The sequence below is a fragment of the Suncus etruscus genome, chromosome 1, assembly GCF_024139225.1.
Source record: "Suncus etruscus isolate mSunEtr1 chromosome 1, mSunEtr1.pri.cur, whole genome shotgun sequence".
In the NCBI taxonomy this organism is placed as follows: Eukaryota; Metazoa; Chordata; class Mammalia; order Eulipotyphla; family Soricidae; genus Suncus; species Suncus etruscus.
This window is the reverse complement of record NC_064848.1, coordinates 167,132,470-167,152,097: the sequence shown is the minus strand read 5'-3', so window position 1 is coordinate 167,152,097 and position 19,628 is coordinate 167,132,470. Positions and strand designations below refer to the sequence as shown.

At 38.6% G+C, this 19,628-nt stretch overlaps 1 protein-coding gene across 1 annotated transcript in view; it reads right to left on the bottom strand.

Annotated features, from left to right (window-relative positions):
* EFCAB5 (EF-hand calcium binding domain 5) overlaps positions 1 to 19,628 on the bottom strand; it is a 113,024-nt gene that overhangs the window by 40,740 nt on the left and 52,656 nt on the right. The window contains 5 exon segments of the mRNA XM_049789602.1: positions 4,700 to 4,856; positions 10,122 to 10,336; positions 13,389 to 13,481; positions 14,354 to 14,437; positions 18,452 to 18,718. Of these exon segments, the coding sequence (XP_049645559.1) occupies positions 4,700 to 4,856; positions 10,122 to 10,336; positions 13,389 to 13,481; positions 14,354 to 14,437; positions 18,452 to 18,718 (816 nt within the window).

Genomic DNA, 19,628 nt, shown 5'->3' with positions numbered 1-19,628 from the left:
GCACCTAGCCTGACTCACATTCAGGTTTGAAAGAAGAATACATAGTTTAACTAATAAGCAACAGATCAGAAACTTTACAGATGCAAAACCAGCCTTAAAGGAAAAACTGAAAGGTCTACTTTAAAACAAGACAGACCAACAGATACACCAAACTTATACATAAAGATGACATTAAATTTCATGACAATCATCTTCCTCAATGTCAATGAACTAAATGCACCAATTAAGAGACACAAGAGTAGCTAAATGGATCAAAAAGAGGAATCCAACCTTCTGCTGCCTACAGAAAACAACCTGAATAGTCAGAACAAACATAGACTCAAAATCAAAGGCTGGAAGAAAATCATCAAGCAAATAACACTTAAAAAGCTGGGGTGGCCATATTAATATCAGATGACACAAACTTTAGACTCAGAAAGGTTGTAAGAGACAAAGATGACTCCCCTAAAATCGAAAAGATCAATGAAAGCAGAAGTTGGTTCTTCGAAAAAAAAAAATAAACAAGATGGCTAGACCATTGGCAAAACTCACAAAGAAAGAGAGAAATTGATAACCCGTATCAGAAATGAAAAGAGGGAGATCACTTCAGAGACTATTTTGAGAAACTCTATGCCACTAAACATGAGAACCTGGAAGAAATGGATAAATTCTTGGACTCCTATAACCTTCCATGGTTGAATAAAGAGGACATAGCACATCTAAACATTCCCTTCACTATTAAGGACATTAAAATGGTAATCAAATGTCTGCCCAAAAAACAAAAGCCTGGGCTCAGATGGATTCACTAATGAATTCTTTCAAACCTTTCAAGAGGAACTACTACCAATCCTGGATAGGCTCGTTCATGAAATAGAAAAAACAGGAACAATTCCAAATAGCTTTTATGAAGCCAACATCACCTTGATACCAAAACCAGACAGAGATGTTGCCAAAAAAGAAAATTACAAACCAATATTGCTGATGAACATGATGAACACGGATGCAAAGATCCTCAACAAAATCTTGGCAAATTGAATCTATTGCCTCATCAAGAAGATCATTCAGGGCCGGCGAGGTGGTGCTAGAGGTAAGGTGTCTGCCTTGCAAGTGCTAGCCAAGGAAAGATCAAGACAGCGGTTCGATCCCCCAGCATCCCATATGGTCCCCCCAAGCCAGGGGCAATTTCTGAGCACTTAGGCAGGAGTAACTCCCGAGCATCAAACTAGTGTGGCCTGAAAAAACAAACAAACAAAAAAAAACATTCACTATGATCAAGTAGGTTTCATCCCAGGAATGCAAAGATGGTTAGCATCCGTAAATCTATCAACATAATACATAACATCAACAACAAGAAAAATAAAAATCACATGGTCATATCAATAGATGCAGAGAAAGCATTTGATAAGGTCCAACACCCATTCTTGATCAAAACTCTCAGCAAGATGGGAATGAAAGGAACATTTCTCAATATAGTTAAAGCCATCTACCACAAGCCAATGGCAAATATTATCCTCAATGGAAGAAAAACTAAGAGCCTTTCCTCTAAATTCTGGTACAAGACAAGGCTGTCCTCTCTCACCACTCCTATTCAACATAGTACTGGAAGTACTTGCATAGCAATCAGGCAAGAAAAAGATATCAAGGGAATCCAAATAGGAAAAATAGAAGTCAAGCTTTCACTGTTTGCAGATGATGATACTCTACTTAGAAAACCCTAAAGACTCTATTAAAAAGCTTCTAGAAAGAATAGATTCATATAGCAATATGGCAGGCTACAAAATTAACACAGAAATCAATGGCCTTTTTATACATCAATAATGATAGAGAAGAAATGGACATTAAGAAAACAACCCCCATTCACATTAGTATCACACAAATATGTTAGAGTCAACTTGACCAAAGATGTGAAGGATCTATACAAAGAAAACTATAAAACCCTGCTCCAAGAAATAAGAGAGGACACACAGAAATGGAAACACATACCCTGCTCATGGATTGGCAGGATCAACATCATTAAAATGGCAATACTCCCAAAAGCATTGTACTGATTTAATGTGATCCCTCTAAAGATACGCATGACAGTATTCAAAGAAGTGGATCAAACACTTCTGAAATTTATTTGGAACAATAAACACCCTCGAATAGCTAAAGCAATCCTTGGGAAAAGGAATATGGGAAGCAATACATTCCCCAACTTTAAACTGTATTACAAAGCAGTGATTACCAAAACAGCATGGTATTGGAATAAAGACAGACCCTCAGATCAGTGGAATAGTCTTTAGTACTCAGAGAATGTTCCCCAGACATAAAATCACCTAATTTTGATAAAGGAGCAAGAAGTCCTGAATAGAGCAAGGAAAGCCTCTTCAACAAGTGGTATTGGCACAACTGGTTAGCCACTTGCAAAAAAAGCGAACTCAGACCCCCAGCTAACATCATGTACAAAGGTAAAATCCAAATGGATTAAAGACCTTGATATCAGACCTGAAACCAAAATGTATATAGAACAACATGTACGTAAAACACTCCATGACTTTGAGACTAAAGGCATGTTCAAGGAGGAAATTGTACTCTCCAAACAAGTGGAAGCAGAGATAAACAGATAGGAATATGTTAAGCTGAGAAGCTTCTGCATCTCAAAGGAAATAGTGCTCAGGATACAAGAGCCACCCACTGAGTGGGAGAAACTATTTACCCAATACCCATCAGATAAGGGGCTAATATCCAACATATACAAGGCACTGACGGAACTTTACAAGAAAATAACATCTAATTTCATCAAAAAATGGGAGAATAAATGAACAGACACTTCCTCAAAGAAGAAATACAAATGGCCAAAAGGCACATAAAAAATGCTCCACATCACTAATCATCAGGGAGATGCAAATCAAAAACAACAATGAGGTATCATCTCACACCACAAAGACTGGCACACATTACAAAGAACAAGAACTATCTGTGCTGGTTAGGATGTGGGGAGAAAGGAACTCTCATTCACTGCTGGTGGGAATGCCATCTAGTCCAGCCCTTATGGAAAACAATATGGAGATTCCTCCAAAAACTGGAAATTGAGCTGATCCAGCTATACCACTCCTAGGGATATACCCTAGGAACACACACACACACAAAAAAAAATACAAAAATGCTTTCTGCACACCTATATTCATTGCAGCACTATTTACAATAGCCAGAATCTGGAAACAACCAAACAAGATGCCCTTCAACAGATAAATGGCTAAAGAAACTGTGGTACCTATATTCCATTGTGTAATGGAATAATTATGCAGCCATCAGTAGAGATGAAGTCATAAAATTTTTCTATACATGGATGTACATGGAATCTATTAATGCTGATTGAAATAAGCCAGAGGAAGAGAAATAGACGCAGGATAGTCTCACTCATCTATGGGTTTTAAGAAAAATAAAAGACATTCTTGCAATAATTATCAGAGACAAAAGAGAGGAGGGCTGGAAAGTCCAGCTCATGACATGAAACTCATCACAAAGTGATGAGTACAGTTAGAGAAATTACTACATTGAGAACTATCACAACAAAGTGAATAAATAGGGAAGTAGAACGCCTGTCTAGAGTGCAGGCGGGGGTGGGGTGGGGAGGAGGGAAATTCGGAACATTGGTGATGGGAATGTTGCACTGGTGAAAGGGGGTGTTCTTTACATGACTGAACCCCAACTACAATCATATTTGTAATCAAGGTGTTTAAATAAAAATATTAAAAAAAGAAAATGTGACATATATAATGCAACAATATTACCACATTCTCTTTATATATAATGTATTTGGTAGTGCATTGCTCAACATGAGAAAGAAACATGGATCAATGAAGGTGTATGCTGTTATGCTAAATAAAATAAGTGAAAAATAAGTACTGTCTTATCACTTATATGTGGATAATTCTTTTAAAAAAACTAAATTTGTGGGGGCCGGAGAGACAACATGGAGGTAGAACATTTGCCTTGTATGCGGAAGGATGGTAGTTCGAATTCCAGCATCCCATATGGTCCCATGAGCCTGCTAGGAGTGATTTCTGAGCATAGAGCCAGGAGTAACCCCTGAGCGCTGCCAAGTGAGATCCAAAAACAAAAACAAAAAAGTCAAATTTGTAGAAACAGTAGAATGGTGATTGACTGGGGCTGGGAGGGGGGTATGGGGAGACGTTCAAAATGTACAAACTTCCCTGTAAGATAGATATGTCTCATGAATCTTACTCTATAGTATGGGGGCAGGGGTATTACTCAATAGTAGAGCATTTGCCTTGCATGTATGAGACCCTGTTAGATTCCCAGCACTGCCAAACAAACAAACAAAAACCCGCCAAAATAAAAAAAAACATGTGATTATAACATGTGATTACAAATAACAATATTATATTATATACTTGGAAGTTGCTAATAGCATATCTTACATTTTCACACCATGAAAAGAAAATAATTATCTGGGGTGATGGAGTTCACTAACATTATTATGGTGATCATCTGACAGTTTGTAAATGCATCAGAGCACAATTTAAATTTAAATAATGTTATATGTCAACTGTATCTAATTGCATCTAATTAATAAACAAAAAAGTCATAGCCTTGTTAATAGATTGTAAGGTGGTATATCATGGCTTTAAATCAGTGTTTTAACTGTGTGTCACCCTAATGGAAAACTTAAAGCCCAATGTTACTGTAACTTGGGTAAGAAAATTGTTATTTTTACCCCTTTTCATAGATTCTTTTTCCATTCCTTCTTTGTATTTATACAAGAGTTCATCAACTTCATCCAGATTCAGGAAGCCTGAGGCATTACTATCCCATTTCTGAAAGAGGGCTTCTAAAAGAAGTTTCCGTACAATTTTGGAAGTCTTTTGTTTAGCCTAGAATATAAGAGAATAACAAAACAGAACATTGTTCATTGTGCTTTCAGGCATCCTCTACTTATGTCCCCTAAAATCAGCACTTTTAATAAAAACACAGTGATTTTACTTTGAGAATAAGAGTAATATTAACAGAAATATAAAATAGTCATCCCTCCAAATATAAATATTTGTTTCAACTCTAAACCAAAAAGTTGAAGTAAAACTCACTAAAAATGGTTTACATTACACTTAATCTTTTATTCAATTTTATTTTACTGAAACAGTTATAACCAACAGAATCATTCATAGTTGAATTTGAGATATACAATGAGTCAGAGCCCTTCCCACCACCAGTGTCAACCTCCCTCCACCAGTGTTCCCAGAGTGCATCTGATATCATCACCATTTGCCCCTTGGCTGTCAGTATAACAGGCCTCTTTAAGTTTAGATTGTTTAAGTTTAGGTCCCTTGATTCTATTATCATTGACTTTGGTATAGATATTTAGTTCTGTACTTATTTCCCTGCCAATGCATCCGAGACCACTTGGCTCCTGGAGCCCAGTCTTTCTTCTATCCTTTCTTCTTAGTTTCATAGAAAAAGGAGAAAATATGTGGTAAAATAAAGTAATCCATGTCCAAAGGTTCTATGTAAAAGACAGGGGCCTCAATTTTAAAAATAAAAAATTTAAAATATCCAATTAGAAAAAAGGGTGTGTGTGTGGCAGGTTATTTTTGTTTGTTCGTTTGTTTTGCATAGGCACAGCAAAATATGGGGGAAATATAAAAGAAAAACCTTTGGCCTAAAAACAGGGAGACCTTACCCACGAAGCATCATAAGACCAAGTACCGGCTCTAGGTATACTAAATTGTCTAACCTCAAAGTCTTTTTCTGTGGTCCCAGTAAAACTTCTTCACAATCATTGTTGTCATGGTCAGATTTCTAAAGAGGTCTTGGCTTTTATTCAGAACCTATGTTGAAGTCAGGGTGACACAGAGCACCTTATGATTTTATCTCATCTTTAGATGGCAATGCAGGGAGCCCAGCCATAGAGCAAGTTGTGGCTGTTACCAAGTCTTCAGGGTGTCATATGAATCCACTCTGGAGTAAGTCAGTGACAGGGCAGCACAAGGGCTGTCCCTGGTAGAAGACCGATTCCTGGTGCTGGTGTAGAAAATCATGCTAGTTTTATGGATGGGATCCAAGGTTCAAGGGTGAATGGCCAATGTCTGATCTCCTGGAGCCTAAGTCTAGTCCCTATGACAAGTGTTGAGGGTGTAAGGCCTCACTGAAATATAACATTTATGTGTTCCTTTCCCTATTAGACTAGAACTTGTTTCCACATGTAACATTTCTCCATTTTAATGTGCCTATGCAAAAATTAACAATGCCGCGTAGTACTATTGGTGCATATGGGGTAAAAATAACAAGTTAAACAGTCGCAATATCCTTCTTCTAACATGAGCTTGGAGCACAAAAGGAACTTACCTACTAGAATTTTCTACTAAATAGATCCAAATAAAGGAATGGGGAAAACTGCCTCTACATAAAAAGATAGACCATAAAAATTAAAGCTTTTAAGGAGATATGTCTAAAGAAATATTCAAAGGTGGGGCCGGAGAGATAGCACAGTGGTGTTTGCCTTGCAAGCAGCTGATCCAGGACCCAAGGTGGTTGGTTCGAATCCCGGTGTCCCATATGGTCCCCCTGTGCCTGCCAGGAGCTATTTCTGAGCAGATAATCAGGAGTAAATTTTTAAAAGAAAAAAAAAAAGGAAAAAAATATTTGAAGGAGATATACATATCCCTTTAAGTCTTTTGAAATAGTCTAAAGTCTAGGGATGGGGTACACTTAATAATTTTAATAATTTTCTACTTGTTCCTTTCCCTGCCTTATTGTATAGAAAAAGAATATACTCTTTGACAACTTGTTTCATTGCTTGGTGAACATGCAGGGATGTTCAAACAATGAAAAATTACTAAGTAAAATTTTTTTTAAATATCTTTATTTAAGCACCATGAAAACAAACATGATTGTAGTTGGGTTTCAGTCATAAAAAGCACATCCCCTTCACCAATGCACATTCCCACCGCTGATGCTCCCCATCTCCCTCCTCCCCCATCTCCTGTCTGTATTCAAGACAGGCATCCTACTTCTCTCACTCATTAACAATGTCATGATAGTTGTTAGTGTGGTTATTTCTCTAATTGCACTCACCACTTTTTGTGGTGAGTTTCATATCATGAGCCAGTCCTTCTGGCTCTCATCTCTATTGTCTCTGGGCATTATTACAATAATGTAATATTTTTTTCTTAAAACCTATAGATGACTTAGACTATTCTGTATCTCTCTCCCTCTGACTTATTTCACTCAGCATAATAGTTTTGATGTCCATTCATCCTTGTATAGAAAAATTTCATGACTTCATCTCTCCTGACAGTTACATAATATTTAATTGTGTATATGTACTAGTTTCTTTAACCATTCAACTGTTGAAGGGCATCTTGGTTGTTTCCAGATTCTGACAATGAATATAGGTGTGCAGAAAGCATGTTTGTATTTTGTTTTTGTGTTCCTAGGATATATCCCTAGGAGTGGTATAGCTGGATCATATGGGAGCTCAATTTCCAGTTTTTGGAGGAATCTCCATATTGTTTTCCATAAGGGCTGGGTTTTATGGCATTCTCACCAGCAGTGAATGAAAGTTCCTTTCTCCCCACATCCCTGCCAGCACAGATTGTTCTTATTCTTTGTAATGTATGCCATTACATCTCTGTGGCATGAGATGGTACCTCATAGTTGTTTTGATTTGCATCTCCCTGATGATTAGTGATGTGGAGCATTTTTTTCACGTGCCTTTTGGTCATTTGTATTTCTTCTTTGAGGAAGTATCTGTTCATTTCTTCTCCCCATTTTTTGATGGGGTTAGATTTTTTTCCTGTTAAGTTCTGTCAGTACCTTGTATATCTTAGATATTAGCCCCTTATCTAATGAGTATTGGGTAAATAATTTCTTCCATTCTGTGGGTGGCTTTTGTATCCTAGTCACAGTTTCCTTTGAGGTGCAGAAGCTTCTCAGCTTAATATAGTCCCATCTGTTTATCTCTGCTTCCACTTGTTTGGAGAGTGATGTTTCCTCCTGAAAGATGCCTTTAGTCTCAATGTCATGGGGTGTCTTGCCTACATGTTGTTCTATATACCTTATGGTTTCAGGTCTGAAATGGAGTTTTTTTTTTTTTGTTTTGTTTTTTTGGTTTTTTGATCACACCCGGCAGCACTCAGGAGTTACTCCTGGCTCTACACTCAGAAATCGCTCCTGGCAGGCTCAGGGGACCATGTGGGATGCTGGGATTTGAACCACCACCCTTCTGCATGCAAGGCAAACACCCTACCTCCATCCCCTCTCTCCAGCCCCTGATACAGAGGTCTTTAATCCATTTGGATTTGACCTTTGTGCATGGTGTTAGATGGAGGTCTTAGTTTGCTTTTTTGCATGTGGCAAAACATGCAGTTGTGCCAACACCACTTGTTGAAGAAGTTTTCCTTGCTCCATTTTGCATTTCTTGCACCTTTATCAAAGATTGATTGTATGTATGGGAAGTGAAAATTCTTTTTTTTTTGTTTGTTTGTTTTGTTTTTGTTTTTGGGCTATACCCAGAAGTGTTCAGGAGTTACTCCCGGCTTTGCACTCAGAAATTGCTCCTGGCTTGGGGGAACCATATGGGATGCCAGGGATTGAATCTGTGTCAGTCCAAGGTCAGCTCTGTGCAAGGCAAATGCTCTACCACTGGGTTAACATTCCAGCCCCCAAAATTACTTTTTATATTGAATGTTAACCTTGTTGGCACTGATTCTATTTGCCTTGTTACTGTATAAATACTATCAAATAACACAATTTATATTTAGATGGATTTAATTGCCAAAAGACAATGAATCCATTTAGTTATATAAAAGAAATTGCAGATAAAGAAGTAAAATGCTACAAACTCTAGAATGAGGTCAAGAACAACATACATTTGGTGGGATTATTGTTTTGTCTTGATTTTGAGCCACACCCAGTGGCACTTCTTAGAGGTTCCTCCTGGCTCTGCTCAGAAATTACTCCTGGCAGCCCAGGAAACAAAAACTGAGTTGGAGACTGAGTGTTCCACATGCAAGGCATTAAATGTCCTATCCACTGTGATAACACTGGCACCTGATGGAATTATTTAATATGCCTGATGAATCTTGTTTATGTCTTTCATACGAGAGAATATACATTATCTAAATGTGTGAATATATTTATCACCCAAGTAAGTAATAAGTTCTTAGGAAGCATAGACTACCTGAGTAAAAAATAACATATTCAAAAGAAATAGATTTGTGCATTTGTAAATGCAATCACACAGCAGAGAACCAGTGTATACACACAGCTTGGCACTAACTAAGATTCATGCCTCAGTATCTGCTCTTTATTTTTCTGATGAAGAAAACAAAGCTGTGTGATAGATAATCCATCACTCACACCAACAATTATTAGGAAAATATATCTAATGCATATTCTTTTTTTTTGTTTGTTTGTTTTTGGGCCACACCCGGCGGTGCTCAGGGGTCACTCCTGGCTGTCTGCTCAGAAATAGCTCCTGGCAGGCACGGGGGACCATATGGGACACTGGGATTCGAACCAACCACCTTTGGTCCTGGATCGGCTGCTTGCAAGGCAAACGCCGCTGTGTTATCTCTCGGGGCCCCTGATGCATATTCTTAAAACACTTGTCAATAAGATAAATTTTAATGAACAACCAGAGAGATAGTACCAGAAGTAAGGAATTTTCCTCATGTGTGGCTGATTCGGGTTTAGCCCTCAGCACTACACATGGTCCCTGAATACCACCAGTGGTTACTCCTGAGTTCAAAGCTAAAAATAGTCCTTGAGCACAGCTGGATATGGTTTTTCCCCTTGCCCAACTATAACATTTTAATTAACTTTCTCATTGAAATATTTTTGGTATTTTAAGACAAGCCATACTAGGGACAACTGACTTTGATTTATTTAAAATAGTGATCTCAGGAGCTGGAGCAATAGCACAGCAGTAGGGCATTTGCCTTGCACACAGCTGACCCAGGATGGACTTGGGTTCGTTCCCCAGCGTCCCATATAGTCCCCAAGGGCAGGAGCGATTTCTGAGCGAATAGCCAGGAGTTACCCGAGCATCACTGGGTATGACCCAAAAACCAAAAAAAAAAAAAAAAAAAAAAAAAAAAGGAAAGTGATCTCCCTTATACTTTGTTAGTAATATTACTCACCTCTTCTAAATTACTCATTTTCTCTTCTTCTGTTTCAGCATAGCTCATCTTAAAGAAGGAGACAAGATTCTCACTGACACTCAAGAGGGTATCTTCACCAACAAATGTCTCCAGGAGTTGCACAAATTGGATTAAGTTGAGAGAAATTCTGCTGAAAATGCTCCTATTTTTTATGTTCCTGAAAGACTGAATGTTTCTGATAATTGGATGTAGATCTATCAAGCAGAAAACATGCACCAGCCAGTAAAGTGAGCAATTCCTTACAGTATAGAGAAGCATTTGAATACTTTATTGTGATATATTATTTTTCTGACATTTTTTTCCTGCTAGGAAAATATGCTTTCTCAATGAGGATGATACCTCTTTTATTTGGTAAAACATCTCTCTCATTGTCAATTTAGGTAAGTCAGGTGGTACTCAGCACCCCTCCCTAATTGTCCCACATCTGGCCGCATGTATCGATCTGACCAGTGATGAGGATATGACATCCTACACACTGGTCAATGAGAAACTGAGACACTCTGGAAGAAGCAGTCTTCCTAAGATGCAGAATAACTGTGACCTGCTGCTGATGATGTTAGATTTTCTTGGATCTTTGCAATCTTGCAAAAATAAATAATTATGCTGGGGCTGGAGAGAAAGCTCAGCACTAGGACATTCCCCTCACAAACAGCCGACTGAGGATGGACCCGGCTCCATCCCCAGCATCCTATATGGTCTCCTGAGCCTTCCAGGAGCAATTTCTGAGCACAGTCAGGAGTAGCCCCTGAGCGCTGCTGGGTGTGGTCAAACAAAAACAAAACAACATGCTCAGGGGTTATTCCTGGAGGTGGCAATTCCAAGGAGGCAATTTCAATTATAGGGAACTGAAGGGCTATCAGCTGCATTCAAGCCAAGTGCCTTAATCCCTCTACTATCTCTTTTGTTCTGCAATTTTTCCTATTTTTTATTTTTTTGGTTTTTGGTTCACACCAGGTGATGCTCAGGGGTCACTCCTGGCTTTGCACTCAGAAATCGTTCCTGGCTTGGGGGACCATATGGGACCGTGGGGGATCGAAGCGCTGTCCATCCTAGGTTAGTGCGGGCAAGGCAGACAACTTACCACGGTGCCACGGCTCCAGCCCTTTGTTCTGCAACTTTTTTAAAGGTAAGGAAAATATCAAAATAAAAAATGAAAGACTAGAGAAGTTTATTTGGGGGCCATTCTTGAAGAGTAAAATTATAAAATAACATTGTAGTAATATATGACCACTTGGGAACAATCGTTAAAAACATATAGTTTATTTGAGAGTAAAACTACTCTTTACTCTGTATTAATTGGATGTTTTGTAAAATCAGTCTTGTGGTGTTTTTTTTTTGTTTGTTTGTTTGTTTTGTTTTTGGGTCACATCCGGCAGCACTCAGGGGTTCCTCCTGGCTCTATGCTCAGAAATCGCTCCTGGCAGGCTCAGGGGACCATATGGGATGCCAGAATTCGAACCACCGTCCTTCTGCATGCAAGGCAAATGCCCTACCTTCATGCTATCTCTCCAGCCCCCTAAAATAAGTGTTTGTTGTTGTTGTTGTTGGTTTTTTGTTTGTTTGTTTTTGGTTTTGGTTTTGGTTTTTGGGCCACACCTGGCGGTGCTCAGGGGTTACTCCTGGCTGTCTGCTCAGAAATAGCTCCTGGCAGGCACGGGGGACCATATGGGACACCGGTATTCAAACCAACCACCTTCGGTCCTGGATCGGCTGCTTGCAAGGCAAACGCCGCTGTGCTATCTCTCCGGGCCCTAAAATAAGTTTTTTAATGTGTTTTTTGTTTGTTTGTTTGTTTGTTTGTTTTGGGAGGCCACGGTCAACTTCTGGCTCTGCATTTATGGATCAGTAATAGTGGACTTAGGGGGTCATATGGGATGCCGAGGATGACCTGGGGTTGACTGCATGCAAGGTAAATACCCTACCCATTCTGCTATCACTCTGGCTCCATGGAAAGTAATTTTTACTTAAAGAAATATGGTGACAGGGGCTGGAGCGATAGCACAGCGAGTAGGGCATTTGGTGTTCACACTGCCAATCCATTTGATCCCTAGCATCCCATATAGTCCCCAACCCTGCCAAGGAGCAATTTCTGAATCAAGAGCTAGGAGTAACCCCTGAGCACAGCCAGGTGCGGGTGACCAAAAAAAGAAATATGGTGTGTGAGGGGGAGGGAGAGAGGTGAGAGGGATTGAGAGTACACATCTCACATTAAAATGTAGGTGACTGTCCAAGGTATAGAATGTAATTTTTTTTTTTTGGTTTTTTGGGCCACACCCATTTGATGCTCAGGGGATACTCCTGGCTAAGCACTCAGAAATTGCCCCTGGGTTGGGGGGTCTATATGGGATGCCGGGGATCGAACTGTGGTCTTTCCTTGGCTAGCGCTTGCAAGACAGACAACTTACCTCTAGCGCCACCTCGCCGGCCCCTAGAATGTAATTTTTACTCAATATTTCTTTATAGGTATTTTAAAAACAATATAGATTCTCACCTGTCTTACATGTCTAAATGTGAAACCACCTGCAAGAAGATTATCTGGGGGCTGGACAAACAATGCAGCAGGTAAGGTGCTTGCCTTACATACAACTGACTGGGTTCAAGCCCCTGCACCAGATATGGTCCCCCTGAGCAGGGATTCCTGAGTGTAGAACCAGGAATCAGTGTAGAACTGAGCACTGCAACTCCCCCTGCTCCCCTCAAAAACCAGAAAAAGTGAAAAATAGTTGGAATCATTTGTGTTGAGATATAATATTTTATAACCTTTGGGGTTAAAGATCACTCCTGGCAGTGCTTGGGTGCCCATCTGAGATGCCAGGGACTGAACGAAGGATTGCAAGGCAAATGGCCTACCCACTGTGCTATTGCTCCAACCCCAATAATAGTACTTAAAACTAATAAAACTAATGAATATATATATTTTTGGGGGGGTCACACCCGGCAGCGCTCAGAAATTGCTCCTGGCAGGCTCGGGGGACCATATGGGATGCCGGGATTCAAACAAATGACCTTCTGCATGAAAGGCAAACTGAATATATTTTAAAACAAAATAGTAAGTATTAATTTCACGTGTATACTATTGCCAAACACATTAATATGTGTGTTTAGATCATCATTTTAGGGACAAAATATTGCAACAATCAGTCTTCCATTATGTGTTGGCTAAGTCCTGTCTTTAGCATGGGGTACATAACAGTAACTTAAATTAATCATATTTTTATATATGTTAGTTTTGTTGTTAACACATACCTGCAAAGTTGGAATTTTTGTAGATTAAATTTGCCTCTTCCTCCTCTTCATCTTTGGCAAACTTTGTCTTCCAGTTATAAGTCCAGAGTTCCCCTATAAAATATACACTTTGTAACATAGTGGACTTAACTTAATACTAACTCTGTTTTTATTCCAAAATATAAATGAAAAGACAATTAATGAGGAGTTGTGGGTATGCCCTCCCCAACTTCTTATTTAGCCCACCTGAATGTTCAGAACTGCCCACACCTTGGGCTAGAGAGATAGCATGGAGGTAAGGCATTTGCTTTGCATGCAGAAGGATGGTGGTTCGAATCCTGGCATCCCATATGGTCTCCTGAGCCTGCCAGGAGCTATTTCTGAGTGTCGAGCCAGGAGTAACCCCTGAGCACTGCTGGGTGTGACCCAAAAACCAAAAACAAACAAACAAACAAAACTGCCCACACCTGAAATGGGCGAGTAAAGGAGGCTGACTTGGGGAAGAAGGGAATTAAGAAGGGGAGTTAGAGGCAGATGCAAGGCAGAAGCAAGAATAGGCAAAAGTGAGAATCAACAGCAAGATTCAACAGAGAGATTCAGCATCAGATTCAGCACCAGCAAAGCAGCAGCAGCAAAGCAGCAGCAGCAGTAACAGCAGCAAGAAGTAATCTGGAAAAAAGCCTGGAAAAAGCAGCTGAAAAGGAGACAGACTGAGAAAGCCAGCAGTATAGAAGTAGCTGCTAGGAAAAGGCTCAGCATAGAAGCCATGGGAGGAAATGTATATGTTAGGTTAGGACTGTGAAATAAAGTTGGCTGACTCCTGGAACTCCATCTGACTGCTTTGTGAGTTTCTCTGCTGTTACCCTGCAGCTTTCAGACCCTTGGGCATAAGGGGCAGCAGGAGCCGTATCGAATCGAGAAAGGTCTCACCATTCCCACTCCAACACTAGGACTCTTTAATTTAAATTAAAACAACAACGAGTCACCTTCCCATATTTTTCCTTCAATTTCCAGGGACTTGGGTTCACAGGATTTGTCATTTTTAACATTCTCTTTTACACTCTCTTTTTCTAGAAGGAAAAAAAAAAAGCGTATTAATTCAACTATATACATGTTTTATAGTTAATGAATAGCTGAATAGCATGCATAGTGAACTCCAAAAATGTCCTTAATTTAAGTTCCTATAAATGTGTGCCATATCAACCACGAAGAAATCACTTGATCACTTTGTTGTGAATAGCTCTGTGATAAAAGATATTCTGTACCCCAAATTGGCTATACAAAAATGAAGACTACATTGCCTAGCCTTCTTCACAACCAGGAATTCCTAGTTGTGTAGGTTCTGATCAATTCTGAAATGTAAAAAGAAGTGGATTTGATAGCTCTCCCTTCTTTCTCTTTATTTGCTTTTCAGAATATAATTATATATCATCAGGGCTTTTTTTAGAGTGAGTGAGAGCACCTTCCACATACACATCCTCATTCTTCCAGGAGTCCTGGCAGCTGAAAATACACCCCACAAAAGCCACAATATCAGTAACAGAGTTTTGAATTCCTGGTCAATTTTATTTGATGTTGTCATCCCTCTAGGAACACATTGATTTAGATGTCAATGGACAGCTAACAACAAGAGCTTACTACACCTTCTGCCACTGTCTGAATTTAATAACTTCATTGGAGATAAAATAATTTTTACAAATTTGCTTGCCACTGTATTTCTTTTTATTTTTTCTTTCTTTCTTACTTTTTAAATTTTTTCTTTCATTTTTTTAAAAAGATTCTGCTCTCTTACAAATGAAATTATTATAGTTCTGTATCTAAAATTCTAGGTAATTTGACAGTAGAAACACTCTGGTTTGCATGCAACTGGTTATTTAAGATCTATGCTCAAAAATCAGAAACAAAATATATCTGGAATTTACATACTGATGTGCCAAAAAGAACTTGACTGAAATATTAATCCCATAATAATATATGGGCACAAATGTATTTCCTAATAACCTCATCGGAGATAAAATAATTTTCACAAATGTGCTTGTACACTGTACATTTTAATTATTTTTTCATTTTCTTTTTCCTCTTCCTTTTTCCTTTTTTCTATTCTTCTTTTTTTTTTTTTTTTTTTTGTGGTTTTTGGGTTACACCCGGCAGTGCTCAGGGGTTATTCCTGGCTCCAGGCTCAGAAATTGCTCCTGGCAGGCACAGGGGACCATATGGGGCGCCGGGATTCGAACCGATGACCTCCTGCATGAAAGGCAAACGCCTTACCTCCATGCTATCTCTCCGGCCCCATTTTCTATTCTTTTTTATTTAACAATTGTGCTCTTACTTATCTGGAAACAATCGTTTTATGGTCAATGATATGATGCATTTTCTTTAAATAAAGTTAAAAAAAAAAAGAATGTGGTCATACTGATGAGCCAAACAAATTAGATCATATGATTAGAGGAGTCACAAGAAAGAAAGTACTTGAGTCACTGAGGATTTTATAGGGCTAAGAAGTTTCAAAACATTCTGAATTTTGCTTGGAAAAGAAAGAAGAAACCTCTACTTAGAAATATTTTATTTTGTTTTTGCTTATAGTTTGTTTTTATAGACAATGTAATTTTGGATCCCAGTTATACCTAGCAAAAATTAAGTCCTTACTAATCTAATGTCTGAATAACTTCTGTAATTTTTTAAAAAATCTTTCTATAGACAACCAAAATTAGTAAACTTAATTTGCAGAGAAATAAACATAATGCTAATATATTAAAATATTTCATATTAGTTAATCATAGAATCTATCATACAGGTTGAGAGATTTTTAAATAATAATTTTTTATTGGGGGACTGTAGTGATAGTCCAGTGGATAGGACACTTGCCTTGACCCAGTTTGATATCGGGATCCCTTATGGTCCCCAGAGGACCACCATGAGTGATTCCTGGCTATAGGGGCCATAGCCGTGGTGCAGCGGTAGAATATCTTGCATGTGGCTGACTCAGGACAGACCGTGGTTTGATTCCCCGGCATCCCATATGGTTCCCCAAGCCAGGAACAATTTCTGAGCACATAGCCAGTAACCTGAGCGTCATCAGGTGTGGCCCAAAACCAAACAACAACAACAACAATAACAACAAAAAGTCAGGAATAACCTGAACACAGTGGGGTATGGCTCAAAAAAACAGAAAGAAAAAATAATTTTTTGTTGAGACTGTGAACTTTAGAAAATATTATATCAAACAAAGATCTTGAGAGAACTTAAATTATCTTTAAAAAAGATTAGACTTTTTTTGGGGGCTTGGGTCACACCCATTTGATGCTCAGGGGTTACTCCTGGCTAAGGGCTCAGAAATCGCCCCTGGCTTGGGGGGACCATATGGGACGCTGAGGGATAAAACCGCGGTCCTTCCTTGGCTAGTGCTTGCAAGGCAGACATCTTACCTCTAGTGCCACCTCACCTGCCCCAAGATTAGACTTTTTTAAACAAAAGAGCTTAAGTTAGCACAAGCAATTCAGACAAAAAGTCATCTACCAAGTAACTAGTTAATATACAGGATATTTCTGTCTTAAACCTGGTTTTCAGAGCCAGAGTGATTATACAAGGGTGAAGGTGCTTGTTGGCCTACGGATAACTTGGCAGCACAAATGGTCCCTAAGCACTTCTAGGAGTGACCCCTGAGTACAGAGCCAAAAGTAAGTCCTGCACATATATAAAAAACATACATATTCATAGAAATAATTATAATAGTTAAATTAATAAATGACTTTTAGAGGCTTTTTGGAAATATTTATGTGTGAAAAAGCAGGATCCTTTAAAAATTGAAACAAAAGAAGGAATTTACAGTAGCTTTAATACCAGGCTCTACATTTATTTGGTTATTTATTTTTATATTAAAAATCCATAGTTTTGGGCCACACTTCATAGTACTCAGGAGCTACTCCTGGATCTAGGGTCACTCCCAGTGGTGCTGGGGAAACCATATAGTCCTGGGGAATGAAACTGGGCTTCTTATATGCAGAGTATACCTTTAGTCTGCTGAGCTATCTCTCTGATCTCCCCATTTAAAGTAGATAGACTTTTTTGGATTTTTCAGAGATCTAGTGAATATTTCAATATGTTACATGATCAAATGTCTTTCTTAAAAATGAACTTAACCTATATAGTTCTGTACCCAAAATTCTAGATAATTTAACAATGGAAACATTCTGGTTTGCATGCAACTGGTTGTTTAAGATCTAGGCTCAATATCAGAAGCAAAATATATCTGAGATTTACATAAACTGATGTGCCAAAAAGATCCCAACTGAAATAAATATTTTCTGGTAAGATTTTAAAAAAAACCATGGAGGGGTGCCTGCTGATAGCACAGGGGTAGGGTGTTTGCCTTGCATGGTGCTGACCTGGGACAGACCCGGCTTTGATCCCACTGTCCCATATGCTCACCCAAGCCCACCAGGAGCGATTTCTGAGTGCAGAGCCAGGAGTAACCCAGAGCACCACCGGGTGTAGCCCCAAACCGAAAACAAATATAAATAAATAAAACCAGCGAAGTTGGGCTGTAGAATTACTTTACCACCTGAGCGATGCTCCTTTCAACTTGCTATTGGAACATCCTCTTTTCGCTAAGAATTCATTTCTAACTCCCTTTCACATATTTGAGTTCCCATTTTCTGTGGAGAGATTTCATTGAATTTGTAGAGTAGCTTTCTCAGGTTAATAATTATCCTCACCTGAGACACCATGTTTTATTGAAGACAAATATGAGTCTATGTCCTGGTCTAATTTTTGAAGGACCTTAATATATGATTCTTGTATTATCATTGACTTTGTGCTTGATACTTGTTTGCCGTTTAATTCTATGTTTGTTTCTAGTTCTGTGGTTGTCTCTTTCATTTCACTGAGTGCTGCTTTTAATTCTCTTTCTTCTTCAATTGATTCTTGGTGGATTTCTTGTTCCAGCATTGATCTTTTGTTTTCTATTAATTGTTCAGAAGATCTGTTTCCTATTATTGACTCTCTTTGTAATTCTTTTTCTGTATGTTGGAATATTTTGTTTATTTGTAAATTTTGGTTGGATTTTTGATCCAGTGACTGCCCACCATCTTCATCTTGGTCACTTAAATCTCCATATAGTTCATGTTCTACACTTATCTCTTTCTGCTGTTCTGATAAGCTTGGTGCTAGATCCTCATATTTGTATTTATTTTCTGGATTGTCTAATATATTTATCTCATCATTGAATTTTTGAGAATATAATGTTTTCATGTCTAAGAACAGTTCATCAAAGTCTTCATAAATGTGTTTCTGACTGTCCATGTCTCCCCAAAACTCAGACAGGCTTATCTCTTCAAATTCAACAAATGGCCCTAATGCAGAAAACAAAACCAAAATGTCTAAATAATTCATCTTATAATGCATAATTAGTGGTAGAAAATAAGTGCAAAACTTTTATTCATCTTTTTTTCCTGCTGATCACATTCATATCCCAACAGGGAATCTACAGGGAATTTAATTCCTTTCCTTTCCTTTTAGGGATACCCTTGAATCTCTCCCCTCTGGAAAAACTCCCTTGAACATCCCTTTTTCCCCATGTCATATTCCATAAGTAAAATTACTTTACTTCATTAAAAAAATACTCAAAATCATATTGAGCATGGTGTTTAATATATCCCTTCTGATTTTTTTTTTATTCTACAGGACTCAACACTGTAAGGTGGTCAGAACTGAGGCACATGGACACTGACCATCCTCAAGATCTTATCTCACTGACAGGAGAACTGCCAGGATTGACTTAGCAAGTAGCATCAGAGTTTGAACTCATGACCAGATATACACCTTGAGCCAAAGAGCCATCTTTCAGGTTTACTAGATGGATCAATTTAAAGATTAATGATTACTTTTTTACAAAACATAATAAAGAACAAAACATTTACAAAGGAAGCTAAAAGGTAGTGATAGCTATAAATTAGAAATCATCTACTCTTTTTTTTTTTTTTTTTGTGGTTTTTGGGTCACACCTGGCAGTGCTCAGGGATTATTCCTGGCTCCAGGCTCAGAAATTGTTCCTGGCAGGCACGGGGGACCATATGGGATGCCGGGATTCGAACCGATGACCTCCTGCATGAAAGGCAAACGCCTTACCTCCATGCTATCTCTCCGGCCCCGAGAAATCATCTACTCTTAAAAATGTCTTTCATTTTTCTTAAAGCCCATAGATGAGTGAAACCATTCTGTGTCTTTCTCTCTCCCTCTGACTTACTTCACTCAGCATAATAG